Raw genomic sequence first — 23,763 nt, forward strand, 5'->3', positions numbered from 1 at the left:
TAACTCAAGTTTTTTTGTTCTTTTTTTTAGTTTAGTTTTTTTTTTTTTTTAATATTGGGATTGATTAAGAATTAAACTTTATAATTTATTTCAGTTTGCATCATATGAGGTTATTATTTTCTCATGACTTAGTTTACGGATTTGTTTGGTTGACTCGAGTGGTTTTTTGTGTTATTTTTTAATTGATTATTTTAAGTTTATCCTTCAACATTAAGTTGATTGGAAATTAAGCTTCATAATTTATTTTGATTTGCTTTATATGGAGTTATCTAATTAAATAAATCAATATTTAATCAAAAGATAACTAAGATTAAGATATTTAACATCTTAAAAAAAAAATTGTGAAAGAAAAGCGAGGAAAAAAGCATGAAGATCAGTTCCAAAAAAAATAAATGTTAAAGAATGAAATTGAAAAGAAATTAATTTAAAAAAAGACCTAAAAATGATCAAAATCAACTTATACAAACCACAGAAACTCTTGACCATGATTATGAGGTCGAGACGGAAAACATATAAGGTAAAAAAAACAAAGAAAAATGCTCAATAAAAAATTGTTGGGTTATGATTTTGAAAAATACATTAAAAAATATAAAGTCAATCTAGGTTAACCCACTAACTTTGTGAATATGGGTATAGGAGTGGGATAACCCCACAAAAAGAAAAGTAAAAACCAAAGGACGAAGACCAATTAAAAAAATCAATTGTTTGATGATAAAATTAAAAATAAATTATTTTTATATAAGGACCTAAAAACACCAAAGTCAACCCATCTCAACTTGTAAAACCTGTTCATAAGGCTAAGGCTAAACCCATAGAAGGCTTATTTGTTTTTTTAAGAAAACAAAACACTAATGTTGAACTTTGAAATTAGAAAAGAGAATAAGAAAAAATAAAAATATATTAACCCAATTAAACTTTCTAAACCGATGAACTACGCAAAAACGGTAAAGTTCAATGCCTAACAAATCAAATGTTGAATTATAAAATCTAGAAAAAAAAAATTACACAAAAGGATATATATATATATATATATATATATATATATATATATAGAGAGAGAGAGAGAGAGAGAGAGAGAGAGAGAATGTGGGTTACTGGTGAAAAATAATAAAAATAAAAATAAAAGAGAGGGCAACCAAATTTTTTCATTTGAAGGTTAAATTGAAAAGGAAAAAACTCAAAAGAATGATGACCAGATTGAAAACAAAATAATAAACTTGTATTAAAGAATAAAATTAAAAATCAATAAAACTTTTTATAAAAAAACAAAAAAATAAGAAATTAATATATATATATATATATATATATATAATATATATATATATATATATATATCAAATTAGAATTAAAGACTGCATTGAAAAGAAATAAAATTTTTATAAAAGGGTTAAGAACAAATTTGAAAAACAAAAAAAATAATGAATAAAGTTGAAATATCAAAAGCAAAAAAAAACCTGCACTTTTTAGGAGAGGAAAGGAAAAAGAAGAAGAAGAAGAAAGAGTCACCGACGACAATCATATTTTTAAGATTGTTTACAGGAAAAAAATAATTTTGATTTTTATATAAATTAAATAAAAATCTAATATTAATAATGTGCTCCATCCAAAAAATATGGAAAAAAAACCTTGTAATTTTTTTCCATAAAAAAAATTATCATTTAACTACTTTATATACTTTTTATTTTGAGTTTTTTTTATTGTTTATCCTGAGTTTTCTTTTATTAAAAGTGTTGATGTTATTTTTTTTTTTTTTGATGTTTTGAAATTCAATTTTTAAATAATATGACTATTAGCTATTTTTTGTCGTGAGATCATTTTCAAAATATATTTTTATTTAATTTTTCAATTATTAAGATAAATGCTTGAAAGAATTTTAATGATTTAATGTTTTAGTAAAAAAATATTTATTCAGTCAATATTATAAATGCATTTATTTTTAATTTAACATAATCACGAGTTTTCATTAAAATAATTTTTTTTAATTGAGATATACTTTTGATTGTATTTGGATAAGGTCGTATAAAGACAGATAAAAAAAATATTAATTAAAAATGTATATAAAAAAAACATAAAATAAATATATTTATCCCCTTTCCTTTGCTTTTCCATCTAGAAAAAATAACTACTAGCCGAGCATATAAAAACAAAAAAGTTTTTTTTTTTTTTTTTTCCCTTGACCGACTTACAATTAATCCATTTCTAGGAAGACACGCCATTGTCTGTCTCCTTCCCGTATAAATACACAAGACAAAATCTCATAACCCTAAAATCCCTCTCTCTCTCTCTCCCCCCCCCCCGATACCAAAAAGATGTCCAAGTTTCCATTGTCATGCAAAGATAGAAGAACCCAGAAGAGGATTAAGGGCTTCTCAGAGCTAGAGATAGACGTGGCTTGGAAACTAGTGCAAATGAGCAGGGATAATTACAAGAATGATAAATCACAACAAGGTCCATGCCAAGGGGATGCGAGTTACAATGACCATGCATTTCACGCCATCTTTGAAGAAGAAGAAGAAGAAGAAGAAGAAGAAGAGAATGTTATTTGCGAGGAAGACGACGATGGGTATCCCAAGAGAAGGAACAAGAGGTTTAGGTCAATTGATCATATTTACAAGGTTACTCAACCATTGCTGCTGGGTGTTCTTGTCCATAGCAAGAAGGTGAAGCTTTCATGTACTTGATTGTAGAGGAGATTGCTTCTTTCTAATTCCCTGTATATCTTTACTTATTCCAAGACCTTTTTGATGAACATAAATAGCACTCTCAATTTTGTGGGCTCTGACCTGTGTAACTTTCACAAAAAGAAAATGCGTGTGTAGTGCGTCCGATGCCAATTTCTTAGAAGGAGGCGCCTGAGCCAAAGGGCCGAGCTTGTATGTTCGCCTTCAAGTCAAAGCCAACTCTCCCCGTGACTTAACCTTTTCCACATCGCAATCCGTCTTCCTCCGAGAGGGTGGCCCTGAAAAGGACCGGTGATTGGATCTCCAGTGCTTTACATGCAATTTCAAAGCTTTTATCGTGCCCACAGTTAAGTCCAAGCTTGAGTGGACATGATTTGACCATCCACACAAGAAGATGAAAGGGTTGGCTAATTGTCTTTGCTCTCTTGATCAAGATTTGAAATCCTCTAGAATTAATTGTGTCCCCCTCCCCCCCAAGGAAGAAGAAGAGGAGGAGGAGGAAGTAACGGCCAATGTTCTAGAACTGAATTGGGCTACTTTTTTCTTCTTCTTTTTAGCTAATATTATATCGATGGAAATTTGGGTCATCGGTAATTTCTATTTCCACTCTTAAATTAATTGCGAGATAGGTGTCAGTCCATATCGATCTTGATAGACTGGAACTAATTACTGCTAACTAAATTATTAACCCCTTCATCTCCTGTAGATTTTCTTGCCTAGTTCTACCTCTAGCTCGCTCCTAACTTTGCTAACCCACTGCTTGGATTAGTCCTAGTTCGCTAATTCTCTGAAACTCTAAAAAAAAAATAAGAAAAAAAAATATATTTTCATTATGTATGGTTTTGTATGTAGTGATAGATTTTTTATGGACTCGAAATATAATAATAAAACAGTATGATATTATTCAGTTTTTCTCTCAACAATATATTAAATTTCAAGTTCAAAGTATTATCTCATGATATTTTAAATATTTATATAATAATATCAAAAAGCCCATTAAAAAAATTATTTCATTATGATTTAATTTACTACACAATAAAAATTCATATTTATAAATACTAGGAGAGAATTTTTTTTTTCCAGCATGGAATATACATTTATTTATTTATAAACTACACCAACACATACGGCAGAATTCATGAGAAAAGAAGGTGGAGAAAAGTAATCTTGCACTACAAAGCCACTTTCCCAAGGTTTTTGAAGGGAGATAAACATCTTATAATCAGATTCTTAGCAGGAAAGCTCAAAAGTGCTAAATTTGAAAAATTGGGATAACTTTTTGGAAAGGTTTTGTGAGATTCGTACCAGAAGAAGTATAGAAGTCCAAGGTTTTGTTAGGCAAAAACTCGTAGACGCTGTCTTCTCATCTCTTTCAACGCAGCATCCAAGAAGCCTCACTAGATTCCGATGCTGAAGTTTCAACATATGTTTAGCTTCATTTTTCAATTCGTCAAGTCCTTGTCTTGAATTCTTAGAGAGCTTCTCCACAGCTGTTTCTCGTCCATCTGTAAAGGTTCCCTGCAAATAATGATCCAGCATCGTAAGCAAAAATCATGCGTTGTCTTCTGAAAGTTGATTTGCTTGCTTAACAGATACTCTTTGTGTCTGTTAAGGAACTCTTCCAATCAGTCACTTTTTTATGGCTAAAAAAATGGTCGATCTTGACAGTTCTGTAATGGAATCGTTTCAAAGAAACTAACACCGAGAACTCAGAGGCCACTGCATGACTGTTTATAAATAATTACTAGGTTTTTTTTTTTTCGTGCAACGGTAAAAAATATTTGAATGGTAATAATGTGAGAGAACTTGGATTAATTCACGATCTAAAATAACCTGAAAAAAAAAAAAAAATCAGAAAACTCAAGGTCTAGTAGCCTAAAGTCAAATGATGAAATAATTTTATTTAAAAAAAAAAAACCAAAAAGTTAAATCAGGCTAATATTTAAAACCAGCAAATTTGATCATGAGACCAAGATGGACCATACAAAAAACTAAAGAAGAATCTTGAACAAAATTTTTAACCAAAAATTAAAAAGAAAATAAATTGTAATCAAAATAACGAAGACCAAATCTGATATAAAAACTAATGAAAGAAAATAATGAGGGACTTAATCGAAAATTTAAAAAAAAAAAAAACAATTAAAAGAATGGTAAACAAAATTGAATAAAAAAAATAAAAAATACTGAGGGATAAAATTGAAAGAAAAAAACAAAATAAAAAAAACAGATAAAACACGAACAATTTAAAAAATATAAACTAAATTTGAAAAAAAATGAAATAAAATTTTGAGGAAGAAAATTGAAAGGAAAAAAAAACCAAGAAAAGAGTAAAAAGAACAAAAATCAAGAGTATGAATATCATATTTGAGATAAAAACAAATGATGAAACTAAAAAAAAATATAAAAAAAATAAAAAACAAAGAAGACCAATTAAAAGAAAGAGGATCATAATTGAGTTTTTTCTCTATTATTATTTTTTTTATCAAAATAATATCATTTTTTAATTTTTAGTTAGATAAAAAATCAAGCGATTAACTAGGAGAAATTCTTGTCCAACACCTGTTGATTTTTTTTTTTTGTCTTTTTCTTTTATCAATATAATGTCATTTTTACTTCCTATATTGTAAAAAATCTAATTGACTCTGGTAACCCTAGTTATTTGACCCAACTTGTGACCCGGGACATGACAAGGGTCGACTCTCGGACCGGGTTTTAAAAGCATGATAAAAAAATAAAACACCAAATATGATATGAAAAATTCAATGAAAATAAACAATGGGAAATGAAATTGCCACAAAACAATTAATCAATAAGAGAACTCAAAATAAAAGGAATTGCAATCATAAAAAATAGGATCAAATTCAACAAAAATATTAAAATTAAATGATTAGGGATTAAATCGAAAAATAAAATCTAATCATAAAAAGATTAAAAGAAAAATAAATAGGAATCAAAAGAATAAAAATCAAATTTGATAAAATATATATATAAAAAATTTGTTAAATAATAAAATTAAAAAAAAAAATTAAATTCGATACAATTAAAAAATTAAGGATCACTTTTCAATTTTACAAAGTCAACACACCTTTTGAGGTGGAAGAGAGAGAAAAGAAAGAGGAGGAGAAAATTGTCACTGGTACCATTTCATGCCGATGCTGACATGCACCACTCCATCATGTAGAGGGTGATGTGCTGCTTCGAACACCGCTCTGAAAGGTTACCAACAGCCATCAGGAGGCACCATATGCATTATCCAAAGGAAGCAAACACTTCATACCTGCAACACGTGCTAGCTACTTGTTTTTAATTATAGAAAGACTAGAACACCATTGATCCTATGAAATAATTGCAATCAAACCGACGTTAAAAAACTGAAAGTACCCTTTAACTTTAGGCAAAAAAAAGTTGTTTATAAGAGCTATATGGTAATTGCACTATACAAAAAATATAAAAATTCAAAAACACCCCTCAAACATTAGCTATATTTTTGTTTCAAGAAGGTGAGAGTAATTATATTGTGCAATAAATATATAAAAGTACAATTCTACCTCTAAATGTGTGTACTTATTTTTTTTGGTCATTGAATAACTCTTTAGTAGGTTTTATTGTTTGATTGCACTGTTATGAGTTTTAGTTTTGATGAATTTTGGTTTTATTTGTAATATGGCAAATGCCTTAACTCTTTTCCATTTTTCTGTGCACTTATTTATTTTTAATCTCTAGATTTTTCTATCAGTCTTTGTATCAGGGTTAAAAGGGCTTACTTTCCACTCTAAGCAGCCATAATGCAACCAGTGACAAACTGCCAATATTTTTAACAAACTGATCACTCAACACCGATCCTAAAACATCCTCTTCTTTTCTTTAACAACTGCGATAACCCTAAGAAAAAAAAGAAGAAGAAGAAGAAGAAAATTTCACACAACAGACAGTGCCAAACTGCCAATTTCTTTCTTTGTTTTTTTTTTTTTTTAAAAAAAAAAGAGCCTTAACCGACCTAACATTAGTAAGCGCCGAATATTTCATTCAACCACCTAACTAATTGGCTTTAAATTTAACTAAACAGCTCTCTCAAGATCCTGAACATTTTTTTTCTCTCGTTTCTTGTTTCCCAAGCATCATAGATTCACTCTATTCTCTGTCACGGAGGATCTTTAAAAAACCTCTAGCTTGCTGATGTAGAAATCATTGACCACTTCAACGCTCAAGGCAATCTCGTATGGAGTTCGACAACTTTTCATCTACCTACAAAAGTTATCATGGCTGAGGAATAGGGCCCTTGTCAGAACACGATTTGACTTTCCTGAATCACCGAGCCATGTTAGAAGCTGTGCGGAGAAGACAAGAAAAATCAAGAATATATTTCACATTCTTCACACATTGACTGAATAAAGTTTGTGTACAGACATTTACACGACAACATATATGAATATTTATCCTTTCCCTGTATTCTGATGAATATTCAATTCAAGACAGACCTCTTTTTTGCTGATAATGAAAGGTCTTAAAAGAATTTACAAAGCTAGCAACACAAAAATTCAGTTATCATAGTTTTTAAGTCACGCCTCAAGAATGTCCTCTCCACTAAGAACCCGTTTAGGAACCAAGTGCAACCTGCTTTTCCTTCATGTTTTTCATTTGGAAAAGCAGGTTGCACCTGGTAACCTGGTTCAGGTAGCGCCGTGGATGCAGCCTCTAATTCAAACAGAGCCTTAGACTGAATGCTTGATGGTCCATGGATTTCCTATAGAACAACATAGATCATAGTTCACATAAATAGGGAAAATAAAATACAAGTATAGACTTCGCAAATTTGTGCTTCAGATAACGACTCAATAAATCCATGTTATAGAAAATTCCTTCATTTGTTAAAGATCTTATATCAACCCAACCGCTGTCTTACCTATCAAGGATCCTACTTTGTCACTCAGGACTCTATCCAGGGTCATACTTTCAATTAAATCCTTTAGTCTTGTACTTTCTTTTCAAGTAGTGGGAGTTGTCAGGCATAGAAAGTTAAAGAAGTAAAACATGCTTCCTTCCCCAAACTACACTATACCTAGCGAGGCTAGACATGTTGCTCGTCCTAACGTACATAACAAATGTCCATCTCGGAGCTGCAAGAGAAATTGGCCACCCTGCCCTTGTGTTGTTTAGATGTTTCAACAGTCATATACTATGCATTAAGTAAAAGTCTCTATGATTGTATCACATTGTTAGACCCATCTGGAAGTTCAGCTTTTTCTAGCAAACTTCTTCCCTTTCAATTAAGAAAGAATTCTCCGTGAATAATTGCAATAATGAAAATAACTTTATACAGCATCCGCATGCATGCTCAATTATCTTTGAAAGTATCAGTTACCAAACAGAAAACAAAAGACAAGAGAAGGGGCTATCAAAGACATAAAATATTAAAAAAAATGTGAGTTACAAAATCATTATAAAATATTCAGAACATAATTAAGGAGTCATGCTGCCGAAATTGTGCTGTTTTACAAAGAGTTGGTCTGTGCTAACATCCTCAATTGAACCCGGATGAGAAGCTCTGGGAACATACAAACAAAGTATTCACACAAGCAGACAACACAACTGAGTATTCAAGCAGAGAAACAGATATAGATCTCTGCCCAAGTTTTAACAGTAAGCACAATCAAGTGTTTAAGCAGCTAGGTCATTCTAATATGCAGTTTCCAGCATCTGTTGTGTTGTTTTTATAAGAGCCAGGCTGCTTTTTTTAAACTAGATTAACTGAACCAAGAAAAAAGCTCATGGGACCATGCAAAAAGGTGTTACAGTACAGAAACAAAAGCACAATAAAGTCTGGGGAAAGTTAGCAGAAGTAATGAAGTCAAATTATTATTATCTGTATGAAAACAGAAGCTCAATAAATAAATAAAATAGGAAAATTCCAGGCAATCTAATTATAAACAGATCCAAACAGTTTGCAGTTCCAAAACCCTTCAAATAATTACACTAACCAAGGGACTATCAAGACACAGGAAAAAATTTAAAGACAAACTGTTACTTGTTTACAATGTCCCCTCCCATGTACCATGATTGGCAAGAAAGAAAACTTGTTGAGGAAGGGCAATTAATACCTGGAACCGATGAGGTCTGTATCTTGCTCTTGAACATAAAACAATGAAAAGCTGCTGCATAAACCTCTTACAAGTCTGCTTGCACTTATACTTCCAAAAAATCTCTTTAATTATGGCATGTAGCAATAAATTACAGGTGCTAGAAAACTTTCCTCAGTGGGATTTCAGTGTAGCATGACCAGTATCACCCAAATGCTTATGTAATTTATTCCTGCCAAGAAAAGGGATACAGTAAGAATTTCTCTGTTAAATGGGGGAGGGTAAAAAGGAGAACAAATAAACCAGAGAACTAAAAAATAAAGTAGCAGATGAGAAATGAGTCATGCAGACCTTGATTCAAATTCCACTCCACATGTATCACACAGATTACCAGAATCCTTAGAAATTGCCTGGGTTAGAATACAGCTCAGATAATTAGACAACCCAAAACCATAGCTAATAGAATAATTCGCAAGTACAGCATCTGAAACTAAGAAATTCTGTGCTTATTAAGGAATAAAACCACTAACATCACCAGCAAGTATCTCAATAAATGTACGTCAACAACTATAGTTTTGGCAAGATGATAAAACAATACTTATGGCACTAGTTCATAATTCCACATATTAGCATAACTACTAGTGATAATTAGGGGTTATTAAAAGTTGTTTTGAAACAAGTATATTAAGAACTGCAATCAAAACACCTGAAAGAAAATAATGAATGAGCAAACATACAAAATGAACTCCCTACCTTTCCTTTCTTGCCTTTAGACAAGCTCTTTGATTTCACATTTGCTTCCTTCTTTGCAGCCCCCTTCTTCTTGGTAGATTGGTTTGAGCTCTTGCCAGTTTTCCCTAAATGATCATCAATTTTACCATCATTCTCATCCTCCACAAAAGAATTAGGAGCAGGCTCCTTGTTTTGCTCATCATCACACCCATTAGTTTCTTCATTGGCACTCTTGCTTTCATCAATGTCGTTTGTAACACCTTCACCACCATTGTTCCAATCCCTCATTTTCTTGCCTCTTCTCCTAGTCTTCCGGTTATTATATTCTATAACCTCAACCTCCTCTTTTGCATCCTCAACTTCCTGTGGAAACTCCTCATTCGTATGCCTTGAACCCCTACTTTTCCTACTTCTGTGCCCCGACACCATTGCTTCAAGTACGCTCATTTCCTCCCCCTCGTCATCCTCTATATTCCCATTCTTCTCGTCAATCCCATCCATGTCATCAGCATCAAAAAACCCATCTTCTTTATCACTTGAATATAGAAACTCAGCCCCATTCCCTTCCCGCTGTATTTTAAAATCCTCTTTAAACCTCTCCTCTATTTCCTCCACGTCCTCATTCTTCTCCAGCTCATCCTCCTCGATATCTTCCCTCTCGTCATCTTCATCCTGAAACGAGTCCCTCAACTCAGCAACCTTCTCCTTATGCTTCTTTGACTGTTCATGATTCTTCCATTGCTTCTCACTCTTAAACTTCTTCCCACACACGACACAATACAACTCCTTCCCTCCATTCCCTTTCTTCCCCTTATCCTCCTCTTCCTCAAAACCCTCCATTCCATCCAGCTCCTCTTCATTCACCCTCGCCCACTCCGGTTCCTCATACGCTCTCAACCTCTCCATCTTCTCGCTCTCCAACTTCTTCTTCCTCTCCTTCTCCTCCTCCTTCTTCCTCTCCATCTCAGCATTCTTTTTAACAACCATATCAATCACCCTCTTATCCCTCTTCTTAACAAACTCCCCCAACCCCCTCACAGTCTCATTATACTCCCGTCTCGCCTTCTTCCTCAACTTCTTATTTTCCTCCTCCATAACCCTCCTCGATTTCCTATTCGGCCCCGCCATCACATCATACTGATCAACCCAACAAAAATCCATAACAGTGCTAAACCCCAACCAATAATTATAAAAAGCCGAAACCTGCGCATAATCACTCTGCAAACTCCCCATCAACGGAGCCTCCCTAACACTATCCAATCCTAACCCTAATTTCCTACAAAAATTAACCTCATTCGCATAAATCTTATCAAAAACATCAGAATAAACCTTATAAAAACCTCTTCCAGAATCAGTATAACCCGAGTAAACAGTGTTGGAGAAGAAAGAGAACAAATTAGGAATGACTGAGTCAGGGACCGAGTTACCAGAATTGGGATCGGAGAAGAGGATTTGAGAACGGTGAGAATCGTACCAAGCTCGTTCTTTGGGGTCTGAGAGGACCTCGTAAGCCTGAACAAGCTCTTGAAATTGAGCAGTAGCTTCGGCTTGGCTTAAGCCAGACTGGAGAAGCTTGTCAGGATGGCGCCGGAGAGCAAGCTTTTTAAAAGCCGAACGGATTTCTTCAGGCGACGAGTCGCGTGATAGACCAAGCACCTCGTAATGGCATCGCAGCTGATTTGATGCCATGGATATTTCTTTTATTTAGTGTATTGTTAGGGTTTAGGGAGGGAGGGGGAAGAGAAGCAAGACAGGTCGGCTATGAATGAGAGAAAATTCCAAGTTTCTTATCAGAAAGTTCAGCTTTCCCCCATATAAATACTAACTATTTAACGCGGGTTGTATATAGGCTATTTAGATGCTTTTTATATATATATATTTATATATATATATATATATATATCAAACATTTAATTAAATAATTTGATAATAACTATGTAAATAAATAAAAAAGTTATTAATAATAACTAAAATAAAAATTTTAATAATTAAAAGATGAATGTAAATTAAAATAAAAAATCATATAAAACGAGATATTCACTATATTGTATTTGTTGAACTTATTTATTTATATTAATAAAAGATAATAAAATAAAATACAAATCAAATTGATTGAAAAAACTCACTTTAAAAAAAATATTACTCAAAGTCAAAACATATTAAAAATAATATTTAAAATAAATATTTTTTATTTTTAAAAATTAAAGTTCATTTGTATAAAAAAAAATATAGATGAATTATAATAATATCTCCAAAAATTAAATACAAACAAAAATGATTTAAAAACAAACTTTTTATTAAAAAAAAAACATACAAAACCTGTAACATACATCATGAGATCAGGATAAATTTATAAAAAATAATAATTATAAAACCAATATTTATTAAAATAAACTAATATTGAATAATAAAATCATAAAAACAATGAAATAAAAATATATCAGATGACATTAATTTTTTAAACTCGGGCTAAGTCATTAGATTGCAATGAAGCACATGACAGCAGCTTTCTTGAATAAAAAATTAAAAATTCAATATCAAAGAATATCAAAACACTCCAATGATTTGAGTTATAGAAATACTCGTGTAAAAAAACACAAATGTACCCTTAATGAAAAAACCATCAGTCAACAACTTTATATTTTTTAATCCTGATGATAAAGAAATATTTTACAAATTAAAAGGTTATAAAAATATGAAAAAACTCTTCCTAAACAATTCTAAATTTTAAAATTTTTTGACCTTGAGGTAAAGACATATTCTAAATTTTTTTCATTAGTTTTATTTATTGTTATTGTATTTTTATTTTTATATTATTTAAATTACCAATTAAACAAATAACTTGTAACTTGAATTTTTTATCTGGAAAAAAAAAAAAAAATTCACCGCAGGCAACAAATCTAGTAATAAGCTATATTACCGAACCAATACAAAATTTTCCCTTTTGCTGGCTGCTGATTGCTTAACAATCCCCTGTCCAAAAGACTGGCAGACCCACCAAACATGGTTGGCCTCCATCTGCTATTGACATTGGATCCCGGAAGAGAAAAACCTTCACCATCTATTTGCAAGCACTCTGAGCAAGACATGAATATCCATGCATTATACATTAGTGATGTCCATATCTTAAACTAATCTGATCTCCATGTCATGTCCTGAGCTAATTTGATGTCCATGTCTTAAACTAATCTCATAATCAACCTAACACACGGATCGGACATGATTCTTTCTCAAGTTTCATTTTCTTGCAACATAAACCGTAGCCTGGACATGTGAAGCTATAAACAGAGCACATTTAGTGCTGTATAAAATACCAAGATAGTTCTGAATGTACACAGAGTGAAAGCCAATGGCGGGCAAGGTGGAACCACAACAGTAGTGCCAGAGATGAAGCAAAGCAGCCTTGTGATAAATTCCCACAGCATTTTACACATAAACCCAAGAAGCTAGCACTAACACTTGATGAGCTACAAAACTCTCACACAGAGAGATGTGATGTCAGAAAGAAGTAGAACTTGTTCTTCTAAGCTGATATTTTTGTTCAGCTGATGGCTCAATTGGAAACTTCTTCTCGAATTCCTACAAACAAAGAAACACAAATAGAAAGAGAGAAACATCAGGATGCAAGACTTTTTGGAGAACAAAACCATTTACTTACTCATTCAACTTAACAGAGCTACCCTAGATCAGCCTATGATGCCACATCATAATAAACACGGAAAAGAAAATTTGACTACTTTATCCACTTCCAGGTTTCGTACACACAAAAGAAAATGTTTAGTAAAAGAGTCAAAAGCTAATATTTGAGTGATATTAGACTTCTGGAGTAAGATTTGTATATACTCCTCAACTCAAATACTCTGAAGTCTGAATCACACTATTTTCTAGAACATTTTATGTACTCTAGTTGGCATTACAAATTACAGCATCTTATAAAGCTAAAACTTGCCACCAACAGAAAACGAGATTCTGCCCCAAAAGTGAATATTCTACAAGCATGCAAGTCCCATGAAAGTATTATTTAATTAGTGCCCTACTTGGCTAATTACATTATTCAGCCAAATGAAAAATGTGTAGCAAAGTATAACCACGTCCCTCAACCAGTTGGGAGATCTAAAAAAGACCAGTCAAACTCCAATTCCCACAAAACCAGCACAGCTTGTTGGGGTTGAGTTCAGGGCCTGTGGACAGTGACTTAACTGGGATGTAATTGAGGGAAAAGCAGGATTAAATCAGATCTACTTCTAGGTTTTATGTTTGAAGATTAATCGTGTATAATGAATGAACAGAGGGGCAATCTAAGCATCACACCGAAACCTACAGTTCTCAGCAATCACACCTAAGATAGATTAGATTGATCAACAATTTGAGAAGCATTTTTTTGGATTTTTTTTTTTTAATTATCATAGCATTTAACTACCAACAGTGATGTCTCCCTTGATCGAACAAATCTCAAGGAGCATAAGCCAGAATTTTAAAAAATCATCATGTCATTTAACTACCAACAGTGATGTCTCCCTTGATCGAACAAATCTCCATGGAGCATAAGCAGAATTTTTAAAAAATCATCATGCCATTTGACTAACAAAAGTGACATGACTCTTTCTCTCACTGTGAAAAACATTGGATGTGCTATGCAATTTTTTGGGTCAAATTGGCCATTATAGACAACAAAGATATTTTTGCCATGGTTAACACAACAAGAAACACCGGAAAATTGTGTATTAGAAAGGACCAGCCCCAACAACATGCAGCTTCTCAGGTTACATCTAGTAATGGCATAAGTATGGTGTTTATGGTCAACTTACTTAAGCCTTACCCCTGACAGTTAAGATCAAATATCCTAACTAAAATAGTTCAGAATACATATTGATCTGGAGTGCCCCGAAACACAAATTAAAAGTTTGAAACACTAGTTCTAATTTAGTGCAGGCGTCTGGTCATTTGCCATTTCTTTTCATCTTCCCTCTAGCAAGTGGTTGACATGTGTTAATAGAAAAAAAAAAGGCAAACTGATAAAAATGAAATATCCTTCCTACCATCTCTTTCTTGAGCTTTATATTCTCCTCCCCTAAATGTGAAATCTTGCTCACCAGCTCGTTATGATAGGCCTGCATGTTTGCAGATTCAGTTTTAAGGACACGAGGAAGCAAAAAGATGGCTACAGTAAAGAAAAACCCCAAAAACAAATGGAAGATCTTTAAAAGCCTACCTGTTTTCTAGCTCGTGAACGGGCAGCAGATTCCCTGTTCTTGATTTTTCTCTTGAGCTTCCTCTCAATAATCTTCTCAAATGCAACTGGGGTATCCCTTTTCCGTCCTGATGTCGTAGTATCAGATAACGTGCTTGTTGACGGGGATGAGGAAAGGACCATTTTCTTTGAAAAACTTTGTGGGGTCACTGCATCAACAGTAACTAAATCCAAAGAAGGGCTTATAGTTGCTTTGGCAAAAAGTCCTGCTTGTACCAAGAAATCCTCCAAAGTCATTTCACCAAGAGTCTGCTCTCTTTCCTGAACTTTCATCTCCTCAACAAACCTCTTCTTCTGCCCTTGTTGAATCTCTTTCCAGACTTGATCCACTGTCTTCCCACTCAATGCCCTGGCCAATGTGAGACTAGCCTGATGTTGGAGAGAAGACATTGAGGTACTTTCACTATCCATTCCCACGGATTGATTAGCTTCAGTGCTCCATACATTTTTAAGAAGCTCGTCAAGGTTCATGCTACACAAGGGCTTCCCTAAATTTCCTAATTGGTTTTCAACTTCATTGAGAGTGAGGTTATACCACGAGTTTTGCCTCGTCAACTGATACGGCTGTAGATGAGACTGCTGGCCATTTCTGTGAGATGCCATTGTTTGAACACCCATTCACCACCAAACTCTTAACCCTAACCACGTTTTGCTTTAGAAACGAACAAGATATCAGGGCTCATCTCCACATTAAAAATAAAAAGGAAGCAAAACCGAAATCACTAAACAAACTCCCCGAAACTAAAACACTTGTTATCTTAATATCCTCCATTTTTCCATCAAGAAGTTCTCTCATTTCCCTTCTTCAACAAAATCAATAATACTAATGAATTCTACAAAGCTCACCCATAAAACTAGCAATTCAAAAAAACCCATTTTGTATTCGTTCTTAAAACCTCAAACTTTAAGAGAAACCCAGAATTTATATATATACACAAAAATCCACAAAAATATAAAATTCTAAGTAGAATTTTCATTTTTCATAATTTTTTTCCTCCTTTTCTCGCTAACCAAACAAGGGTTTAAAATCCCTCAACAAGACAACCAATCACTCGTATCAATTATAAAATCAATCGACAATGTAGAAATAAAAATTAGAAAATGAGTTAAATAAATTATTAATGACATTAATGATAATGATACCCGAGTTTAAAGGGATTTAGAGCTTCAACAAGATCTGGCTGGCTGGCTGGCACTTTGAATCAGAGAAGACAAGGACCCAGCCAACAAAGGACAAAAAAAAAGAATTTGTTTTCAGTTGTTGTCGCGTCAGACTTTTCGATTTTATACTCAACCTAGACCTGTAGGCGTTTTGCCACTTGGGGCTCGCGGACCATTTTTTTCGACATTCGACCTTCCTGCCCGAACCTTAATTGGCTTTATATCGCGGGTCACATTAATTTTCTGAAACTTAATAAAAATATAAAGATATTGTTACTTTTTTCTAAAAGAAAAACACTTTAAACCCATGAACTCAAATTTCATTTATATAGAATGGTATTTTTTAAAATATCAAAAATATTAATATTATATTAAATGATATTTTTTAATATTAAATATAAGCATATTGGATTCGATAAAAAACAATTTTAGTTAATATATTGGATCAACTAGAAACATGATTATAAGATCATAATAACCGTATAAAAATCAAATCGAAACAATTTATGAGATCTAAATTCTTAATCAATTTAATGATAAATGATTTTAAAAAATATTTTTTAAAAAAGACCATGATAATGGTGTAATAAACTTGTCCAATAAAAAAAGTGACATGAGTCAACTTGGATAAGACTATCAATAGCTAACCCCAAATCATAAAATGGTACAACCCATAGAAAAAAAATGAAAAAAAAACAAGAAGATTACAGCTCAACCACTTAAAATGAAAGTACTATACTCTATATATATATATATATATATATAATTGATTCATATTAAAAGAAGAAATTAAAAAAAGAAAGAAAAGAAAAGGACTCTAGTTAATTCGGCGTCAACCTCCAACACGACCCATATTATGGAGATTGAGAAACCCTATGTAAACAAGTAAAAAAAATTACAAAGTTAATTCCTAACCAATCAATGTTAAAGGAAAAATGAGAAAAAAAAATCAATCAAAAAAACTAGTCAATTTAAGTTAACTTGCAACTTACAACCTAAATTATGAAGGAGATCGAAAAATCCTATAGAAAATAGTTAAAAAATTACAAGCTCACTTCAACCAACTAAATTTTAAGGAAAAAATTGAAAAAAAGAATTTTAAAAAGGACCACAAATAATAACTCAAGTTAACCATGGTTAAACTTCCAAATCGACTTGGGTTTTGAAATTGAGATTACCTCGTAGAAAGAAAAGAAAATCATAAATCAACTCCATATTGAAAGATAAATTAAAAAAACAAATAGTAATCAAAAAGAACGAGAACATATGTGGTTAAAAAAAAAGACCACTTTACTATTTTTGAAAGGGTTAGACATAAAATTTAAGGAGAGAAGAAAGAGAGAAGCAAGGATAAGAAAAAAGAATATTGCAACAAGCACAGCCATATCCTAATCATCAAGAAAGCCCATTCGGAGATGATTCTAATAAGAAAGGTTATGTGAGTTTTGAACTATTGTATCTTCATTTGTTAGTGGGGTCTTCAATGTTAAGATGTTACGCATACTAACAATTCGTTTTAGTTTAGTTGGCTAAATGGGGACTGAACATCTATTTACTTTAATTGTCCATAAAATTGATTATTTTTAAATTCAATAAAATTACTTTTTATTTTGTTAAATTAAGTATCAATCAACCTTTAAAAAACTTTGGCATAAGCACTATGAGAATCCAAAATCAAGCTAAATGAAATAGGTCATCAAATCCAATCCCGCATCAACAATATCTAAAAAGATCAAATAAAAAAATAAGTGAAAAAATAAGGGTTAGACATTTAGTTCCTAATTTGAAAAAAAAAGGGGGGCTAAAACATTTTGCTTTAATTTAATTTTGGTTTTTAAACTTCAATTGTTCTAATTAATTCGGATTATGTTAGAAATGAAGCTTTATAATTTTTATTTTATTTTATGAAATTATCTCAATTTCATAACTTAAGTCGCATGTTTAATATGTTAGTTTGAGTTTACTTTAGGGGTTTTTAATTGATTAACTTTTTTTGATTTCTCTTTTAACATTGAATTTGTTGGAAAATGGGTTTTTATAATTTTTTTTATTTACTTTCTATGGAATTATCCCGATCTTATGATTCAGGTTGCGAGATTGAAAGGGTTTTAACTAGTTGATCAATAGAGTTTTTTTTAGTTTTTTTTATTCATTATTGGGTTGATTTTGATTGACCTTAATAATTTATTTAATTTGTTTTTTTAGAGTATTATCACAGTTTCATGACCCAGATCATATATTTGATAAGTTTTAACAATGTCAATCCAATATATTCGTCTTAATATTTGGGAAAAAAAATATCATTAAATATATCACTGCATAATAGTTTTTTAAAAATGTCCAATATGTATTATATTTTAAATTTATAATTAATTTTTTTTATTAAAAATATATTAATAACACAATGGTATTTGTATATTAAAAAAAAACTGATTTAACCCCCAATATTAATTCAAATCAATATCTAGTAAACAAAACAAGAAAGTGTGTTAGTGCTTTTTAATTTATAATTTTTTAAATGCATATGATGGTCCAAATTACTAACAACAAATTAAAAATATTTGATAAAAAAAATTTAAAAATAAAGTACATCCCACTGCCTATTGCCACTTTATATTCAAGAAAGTCTTTTAATCTATGGTGGATTTTTGTCTCACATGTCTTTTTCACTGCCTTGTTTTTTAACGTGTCCTTTGGTTTCTTTGAGAGCAAAAATAGAGACAAGAGATGAAAGTATTGCTCTACCATTGTGTACAATAAAGAAAGAAAATAAGGTAAACAAAAAAATCAGAGATTGCTAAAAGAAAGAGACTGGGAGAACTGGTGTTTTGTTTGTAAAGATGGAGAGATAATTCTATGTGATTTTTTAGTAATATTTTCTTACATATAAATATATTTGTTTATGTTTTTTTTTATTAACTTTCAGTTTAATCCTAATTGTTCAAAGTAATTGTCTTGCTAGGTTCTTATTTCCTCTTTTACTACTAATAGCTAAGATAGTTTGCATGCCTAGAGATTGTTGTGCTAGTTTATGCCTTTAGGGGTCAAAAGTTCATGTCTTGTTGAGTTCCTATTCAGGTGGACTGATCTTGCCTTATGCTTGCTGTTCATAGTAAAATACTAGAATTGCAGTAACATGTGCTTTTGCTTTCCACAAGTTAAAGATTTCTCATCTTGATTTTTAATTATTTTCAAGGCACTATATTATGAATATCATTACACTGTGACCCTAGATAGAACATATTTGTCAATGCCTTTGCAAGAATGTAGAGTTTTCTAGGATTTTTTTCTTAGAGCTTAACATTCACTAAATGGACGTGGAAAGCTAGAAGTAGTAACATCTCTAGCTTAAACAGAGCATCAATGACCCAGAAGCCAAGCTTACCCTCTTACCTGGCAGATGAAGCAAGCATTGCCTTGCAAACAGAGAACACCGAAAACCAAGAAGAAGTTTAGAGAAAAAAGCAACAATGAAAACATTGTGAACCAACATAAACACAAACATTAAAAAAAAAAAAAAAAAAAGAGTCATGCTAAGTCTCATGAACAACCCAATCCCCCTCCAATAACCAACTCAAAAGTTCTTAGTGGGCAAACACAAACCAGTATGCATATATCATAACTTCAGATAAAAAAGAGTTCCTTTTTACTAACCTTGCAAACACTTAAGACAAAAAAGGGGGGGTTTGTAAGCATGTTAAATTCAAGAAATAAAAAAAGGTAAAGAAACATGTAAAATAAAAAAGATTTTCCCTTTTATTCTCCATGCCCACCCCTATTCCTTCCTCTATATCTCTTCTCACATCTATAATAACTCATAAATCCCATCTCCTCATCATTTTCTGTCAATATTGTTACCCACTATATATTTGACAGTTCAATTTTGACTAATGAAGGCCCAATTGATAAAAAAAATTTAATTTAGCAAGAAAAATTTAAAATTGGATGTTTAAGAATTCAATTGGGATTTTCAGGGTTTAATTGAATTTATTGAAAATTTAATTGCAAGGAAAATTGATTTTTTAATTTCAATTTGGCTTAATTGAAAGGAATTAAAGCCTGGGGTTGAATTACAATTTTGAAAAGCTAATTTGATCAAATTAGAGGTTTAATTGCATAAATATTGAAGTTTGATAGGCAATTAGGGATTTGATTGAAAAAAATCAAAACTAAGGATCAAATCGTAAAAAAGGCCCGAGACTTCACGGATTGAAATCAGCAAAATCAGGGGTCGAATTGAAAAAAAATAAAAGTTTGATGATTAACTAGGGTTTAATTTGCATAAATAGAAAACTATGGACCGCATTGGAAAAGACATTGAACTTTGGGGTTGATAATTGAGTTTGACAGTGGGAAAATTGCATTAAATTGAAAGTTAGAAGAGAATTAAGAGTGCAATTAAAAAAAATCAAATGATTAGGGACTAAATTGAAATTAGCCAAATCTCAAATTAAAAACCATAATCTTTATGATTTAAAATAGACAACGCATTGTTCAATTTTAATGAAGGGATTGAGTGATATGTCGTTCAACTAATTTATTTTTTTTGGCAATTTTGGATGATCGAGCATGCATTTTCAGATGAGTGAATATGGCAAATCTGACCACCTCAGGGACTTTAACCACCACCACTCCACTATGAAACACCTTCTTTACAAGGATCAACTACCTCATCAAACATTTATATCCCATTTTCTTCAACGAACTCAATAACATCTTCTTCCTAATTAACCATTCTTTCTTTGGCAATTTTTGGGCTGATCGAGTTGGCACATTTAAATAAATGAATGTGAAGCTATAGACCTACATATTGATCAAAATTGGATCTAAACAAAAGGTGTGCACACTAACGTCAAGTGTTCTCCAACGAGGATGATGTCAGAGTTGCTTTGACTAGACTTCGAAAGTGGTCAACTTAGTTTGTCATGATTGTGATATCCATTATGCAAAAACCACCTATTTATTTTATGTGGTCACACTTTAAAGCTTCTTAGTGGGTTCTTATCAAGGGTTTAAAACCTCCCTCAAGATCAAAAGACCAAAAACAGCCCCTTGCTGCCCTTTAAGTTTAGCAAAACCATAAATAATCCCCAAAACCAAAACCACTATTGCAAAACTAGCCAAGCATATAGCTTTTAGTTGATAGAACTTGTCTGAAACCCTTTCATTTGAATCAAAGAGTCAAGCATTGATCAATCCTTGATTGAATCTATTAAAATAAACCCTAACAAAACTCTATAAATACCCCCCTAGAAATTTAGAGAAGGGGAAAATAGGGAAAATAAGGAGAGAAAATAATGAAAAAATATATTCTAGTTGTGAAGGTTCAAGATACTAGCGTAGAGGTTTCTTGGCATTGAAAGGGTAACAATTTAGTGAAATTAAAACCTTACAAAAAAAGCAAAGAGGGTAGTAGTTATTCTAGAGGTATGAATGTAAATTTCTTAGTCCAAAAAATGGAGTTCATATGGTCTGTTTGAGGTGTTTTTTATGATTATTTTGTTTGTATTATGTTCTCAAACATGGTGATGAGGTTTGGAATGCTTAAAAAGTAAGGATGTGTTTGTCTCTTTGCTGTTGTGATTTTTTATTTTATGGTTTGATGTTGTTCTCTGAAGTATTTTTAGGATGTGTTTGATTTTTTTTTATGGAATAAAAGCTTTCTAGTTAAATTGGTTTTGATAAAACAACGTTTTTTTTTTTAGTTTTGTTAATTTGATTAATGCATAGGGAACAATAATAATAATCCTAAGTTTACAAGTCTTGTCCATAACCAAAACATATTTAGAAAACCAATTTTGAATCCAAATTACATGAATGTGTAGGTTGCTTAGACTTGACAGTTTTTTTAAGCTGAAACATCTAGCATGAGTTTGATGATTTGATGATATTTGACAATTATTTTAATTCAAATATGTTTTATTATGGTAATGTGGTTTGTTGGAATTAACATGTTTTAGAGGTCGAAAAAGGTTAGTTTTGCGTTTGATAGTGTGTTTGGTATTTTTTTGTTTGATGGGTTCATGTTCTTCATATTCTTCCCAAGAATATTGTCTTAGCTACGTGATTTTAATTTGTTTTGTTTCATTTCTTTGCAACTCATCTTCGCATGACATTGTTAGACAATAATCTAAGGTTTTTTTTTTGCATCAATAACTTGTATTTCAGTGTTTTAACCTTAGGGTTTTAGTTTTGAATCGAAACTTTCTCTGACCAAATTATGATGACTCATTGATAATCAAAGTGAATGGATGTTATATTATTGATCCTTGCATGATTTTCAACCTCTTTATGCCACTAGATTAGTTGTATATGATCTGGTTTTCAATTCATGCTTTACGGGTTTATAAAGAACATTCCTCTTGTTCTTTTTTTGTGTTTAATCTGTTTTTCTTCAAGTTTTTTTTTTTAATCCATTTTAGCTTATCTATTTTGTTTTAGATCTATTCTTGGGTTGAACCAAAGATTTTTTATTCAGATCATAGATGAATGAATGATTTCAGGTTAACCCAATCGTTTTGGTCCAGGTCAGATTGGTAAGGCCTTGTCTGATTTTCAACCTTTTTTATAAATGAAATTTTCAACGTTTTTTAGGCTTGTTTTGACAATTTTGTTTTAAAGGAAAATGAATTTTTGCCAAACAAGACCTGAAAAAAATATTTTTTTTTACATATGGCTAAAAATCCTAAAACATTATTAATTTGACCATTTTTTAAAAAAATCTAAAATACTTTGGCATGTTTTGAAAAAAATGTTGCATAGATTTTACAACAAGTCTCTAAAATTCCAAAGGATTTTGGTCTAATATTTCAAAAAATATTAAAAATTTATTTTTTTATAAGAAAAATATATTATTCACTTTTAATAGAGGGATAAAAAACCTAAAAAAAAGAGAGTTAATATTCAAAATATTATTAGGGATAATAATTTTATGATTACTCATTTTTAATATAAGGGAAAAAAAACATGTATAAAGGTCAATATCTTAAATATAATTGGGACTAATAGATCTCATTTACTTTTTAATATAAGGATAAAAAAAAAACTACAAAGAACTTATTTGAAATATTACTTAGAATGACACGACAGCTAAGATTCTAAGTTTATATTGGAAGAAACATCAATGACAATTGAAGACATTTCAACCTTTGAGACCAAGTTCTTGATCTAGAAAACTAGAGTTTGTTCATCGTAGCAAACCCGCCATAGTAGGATGATACAATTTAGAAACACCATCAAACCGTAACAACTACAAATAAAGAAAAACAATGCAGTTTCCTTTATGTAAGGCATACTAAGGGTACTCATACCTTCATATAAGCAACCAATCTCTTACGTAGAATATTTAAAGATTAGTTAGGGTTTCTAGTAACCACAATATTAGGTGGTGATTCCTTAACCAACCAAAGACCTCTATAGCATGTTTTGGAAGAGTTGTCGTGACTTCATGCTCTCGCAGAGGTTGAATTTAGTCACTAATATTGTTTTATGTAAGAGATTTATTGGTCACGATAGGACTAACAAGTTGGCACAAGAGAGTTATGTAAAATCTCTTTATAAGTATATAGATGCCCCACTTGTTATATAATTATACCCAATAGAGAAAACTTATGGGGCAAAATTGAACAAGATTAGCATGCAATAAAAGGTTAAGCCCCTAAATGCCCATCACAAGGAAAGACATAACATCAATTACAATAAAATTCATTCACACTCAATAATAAGGATAGCAAATTGGCTAACAATCATTAGTATCTCTTAAGATTAAAAAATAAAGGTAGAAGGTTAGCAAACCAAAACCAAGTTTAAAAAAATGCAATATCTGAACACACAAGTGAGGAGGGATAAAACAAGACCCTCA

At 31.5% G+C, this 23,763-nt stretch overlaps 2 protein-coding genes across 4 annotated transcripts; both read right to left on the reverse strand.

Moving 5' to 3' along the window:
• Positions 1–6,669: 6,669 nt before the first annotated feature.
• Positions 6,670–11,315, reverse strand: LOC118053828 (DNAJ protein JJJ1 homolog). Of its 3 annotated transcripts, none has more exons than XM_035065211.2 (4): positions 9,512–11,315; positions 9,110–9,168; positions 8,780–8,990; positions 6,670–7,009 (listed from the first exon to the last, which is right to left on the reverse strand). In XM_035065211.2, exons 1-3 carry the CDS (start codon positions 11,177–11,179, stop codon positions 8,933–8,935), a joined length of 1,785 nt encoding a protein of 594 aa, XP_034921102.1. In that variant the 5' UTR covers positions 11,180–11,315; the 3' UTR covers positions 6,670–7,009; positions 8,780–8,932. The 3 variants fall into 3 exon arrangements, with proteins under 3 accessions (XP_034921102.1, XP_034921100.1, XP_034921101.1); XM_035065209.2 differs by lacking the exon at positions 6,670–7,009 and adding an exon at positions 7,030–7,425; XM_035065210.2 differs by lacking the exon at positions 6,670–7,009 and adding an exon at positions 7,030–8,226.
• Positions 11,316–12,532: 1,217 nt separating this feature from the next.
• LOC118053827 (ABSCISIC ACID-INSENSITIVE 5-like protein 2) lies at positions 12,533–15,629 on the reverse strand. Its single transcript, XM_035065207.2, has 3 exons — positions 14,703–15,629; positions 14,530–14,601; positions 12,533–13,069 (listed from the first exon to the last, which is right to left on the reverse strand). Exons 1-3 carry the CDS (start codon positions 15,357–15,359, stop codon positions 12,989–12,991), a joined length of 810 nt encoding a protein of 269 aa, XP_034921098.1. The 5' UTR covers positions 15,360–15,629; the 3' UTR covers positions 12,533–12,988.
• Positions 15,630–23,763: the final 8,134 nt, after the last annotated feature.

This window comes from Populus alba, chromosome 9 (assembly GCF_005239225.2).
Source record: "Populus alba chromosome 9, ASM523922v2, whole genome shotgun sequence".
NCBI classification, from domain to species: domain Eukaryota; kingdom Viridiplantae; phylum Streptophyta; class Magnoliopsida; order Malpighiales; family Salicaceae; genus Populus; species Populus alba.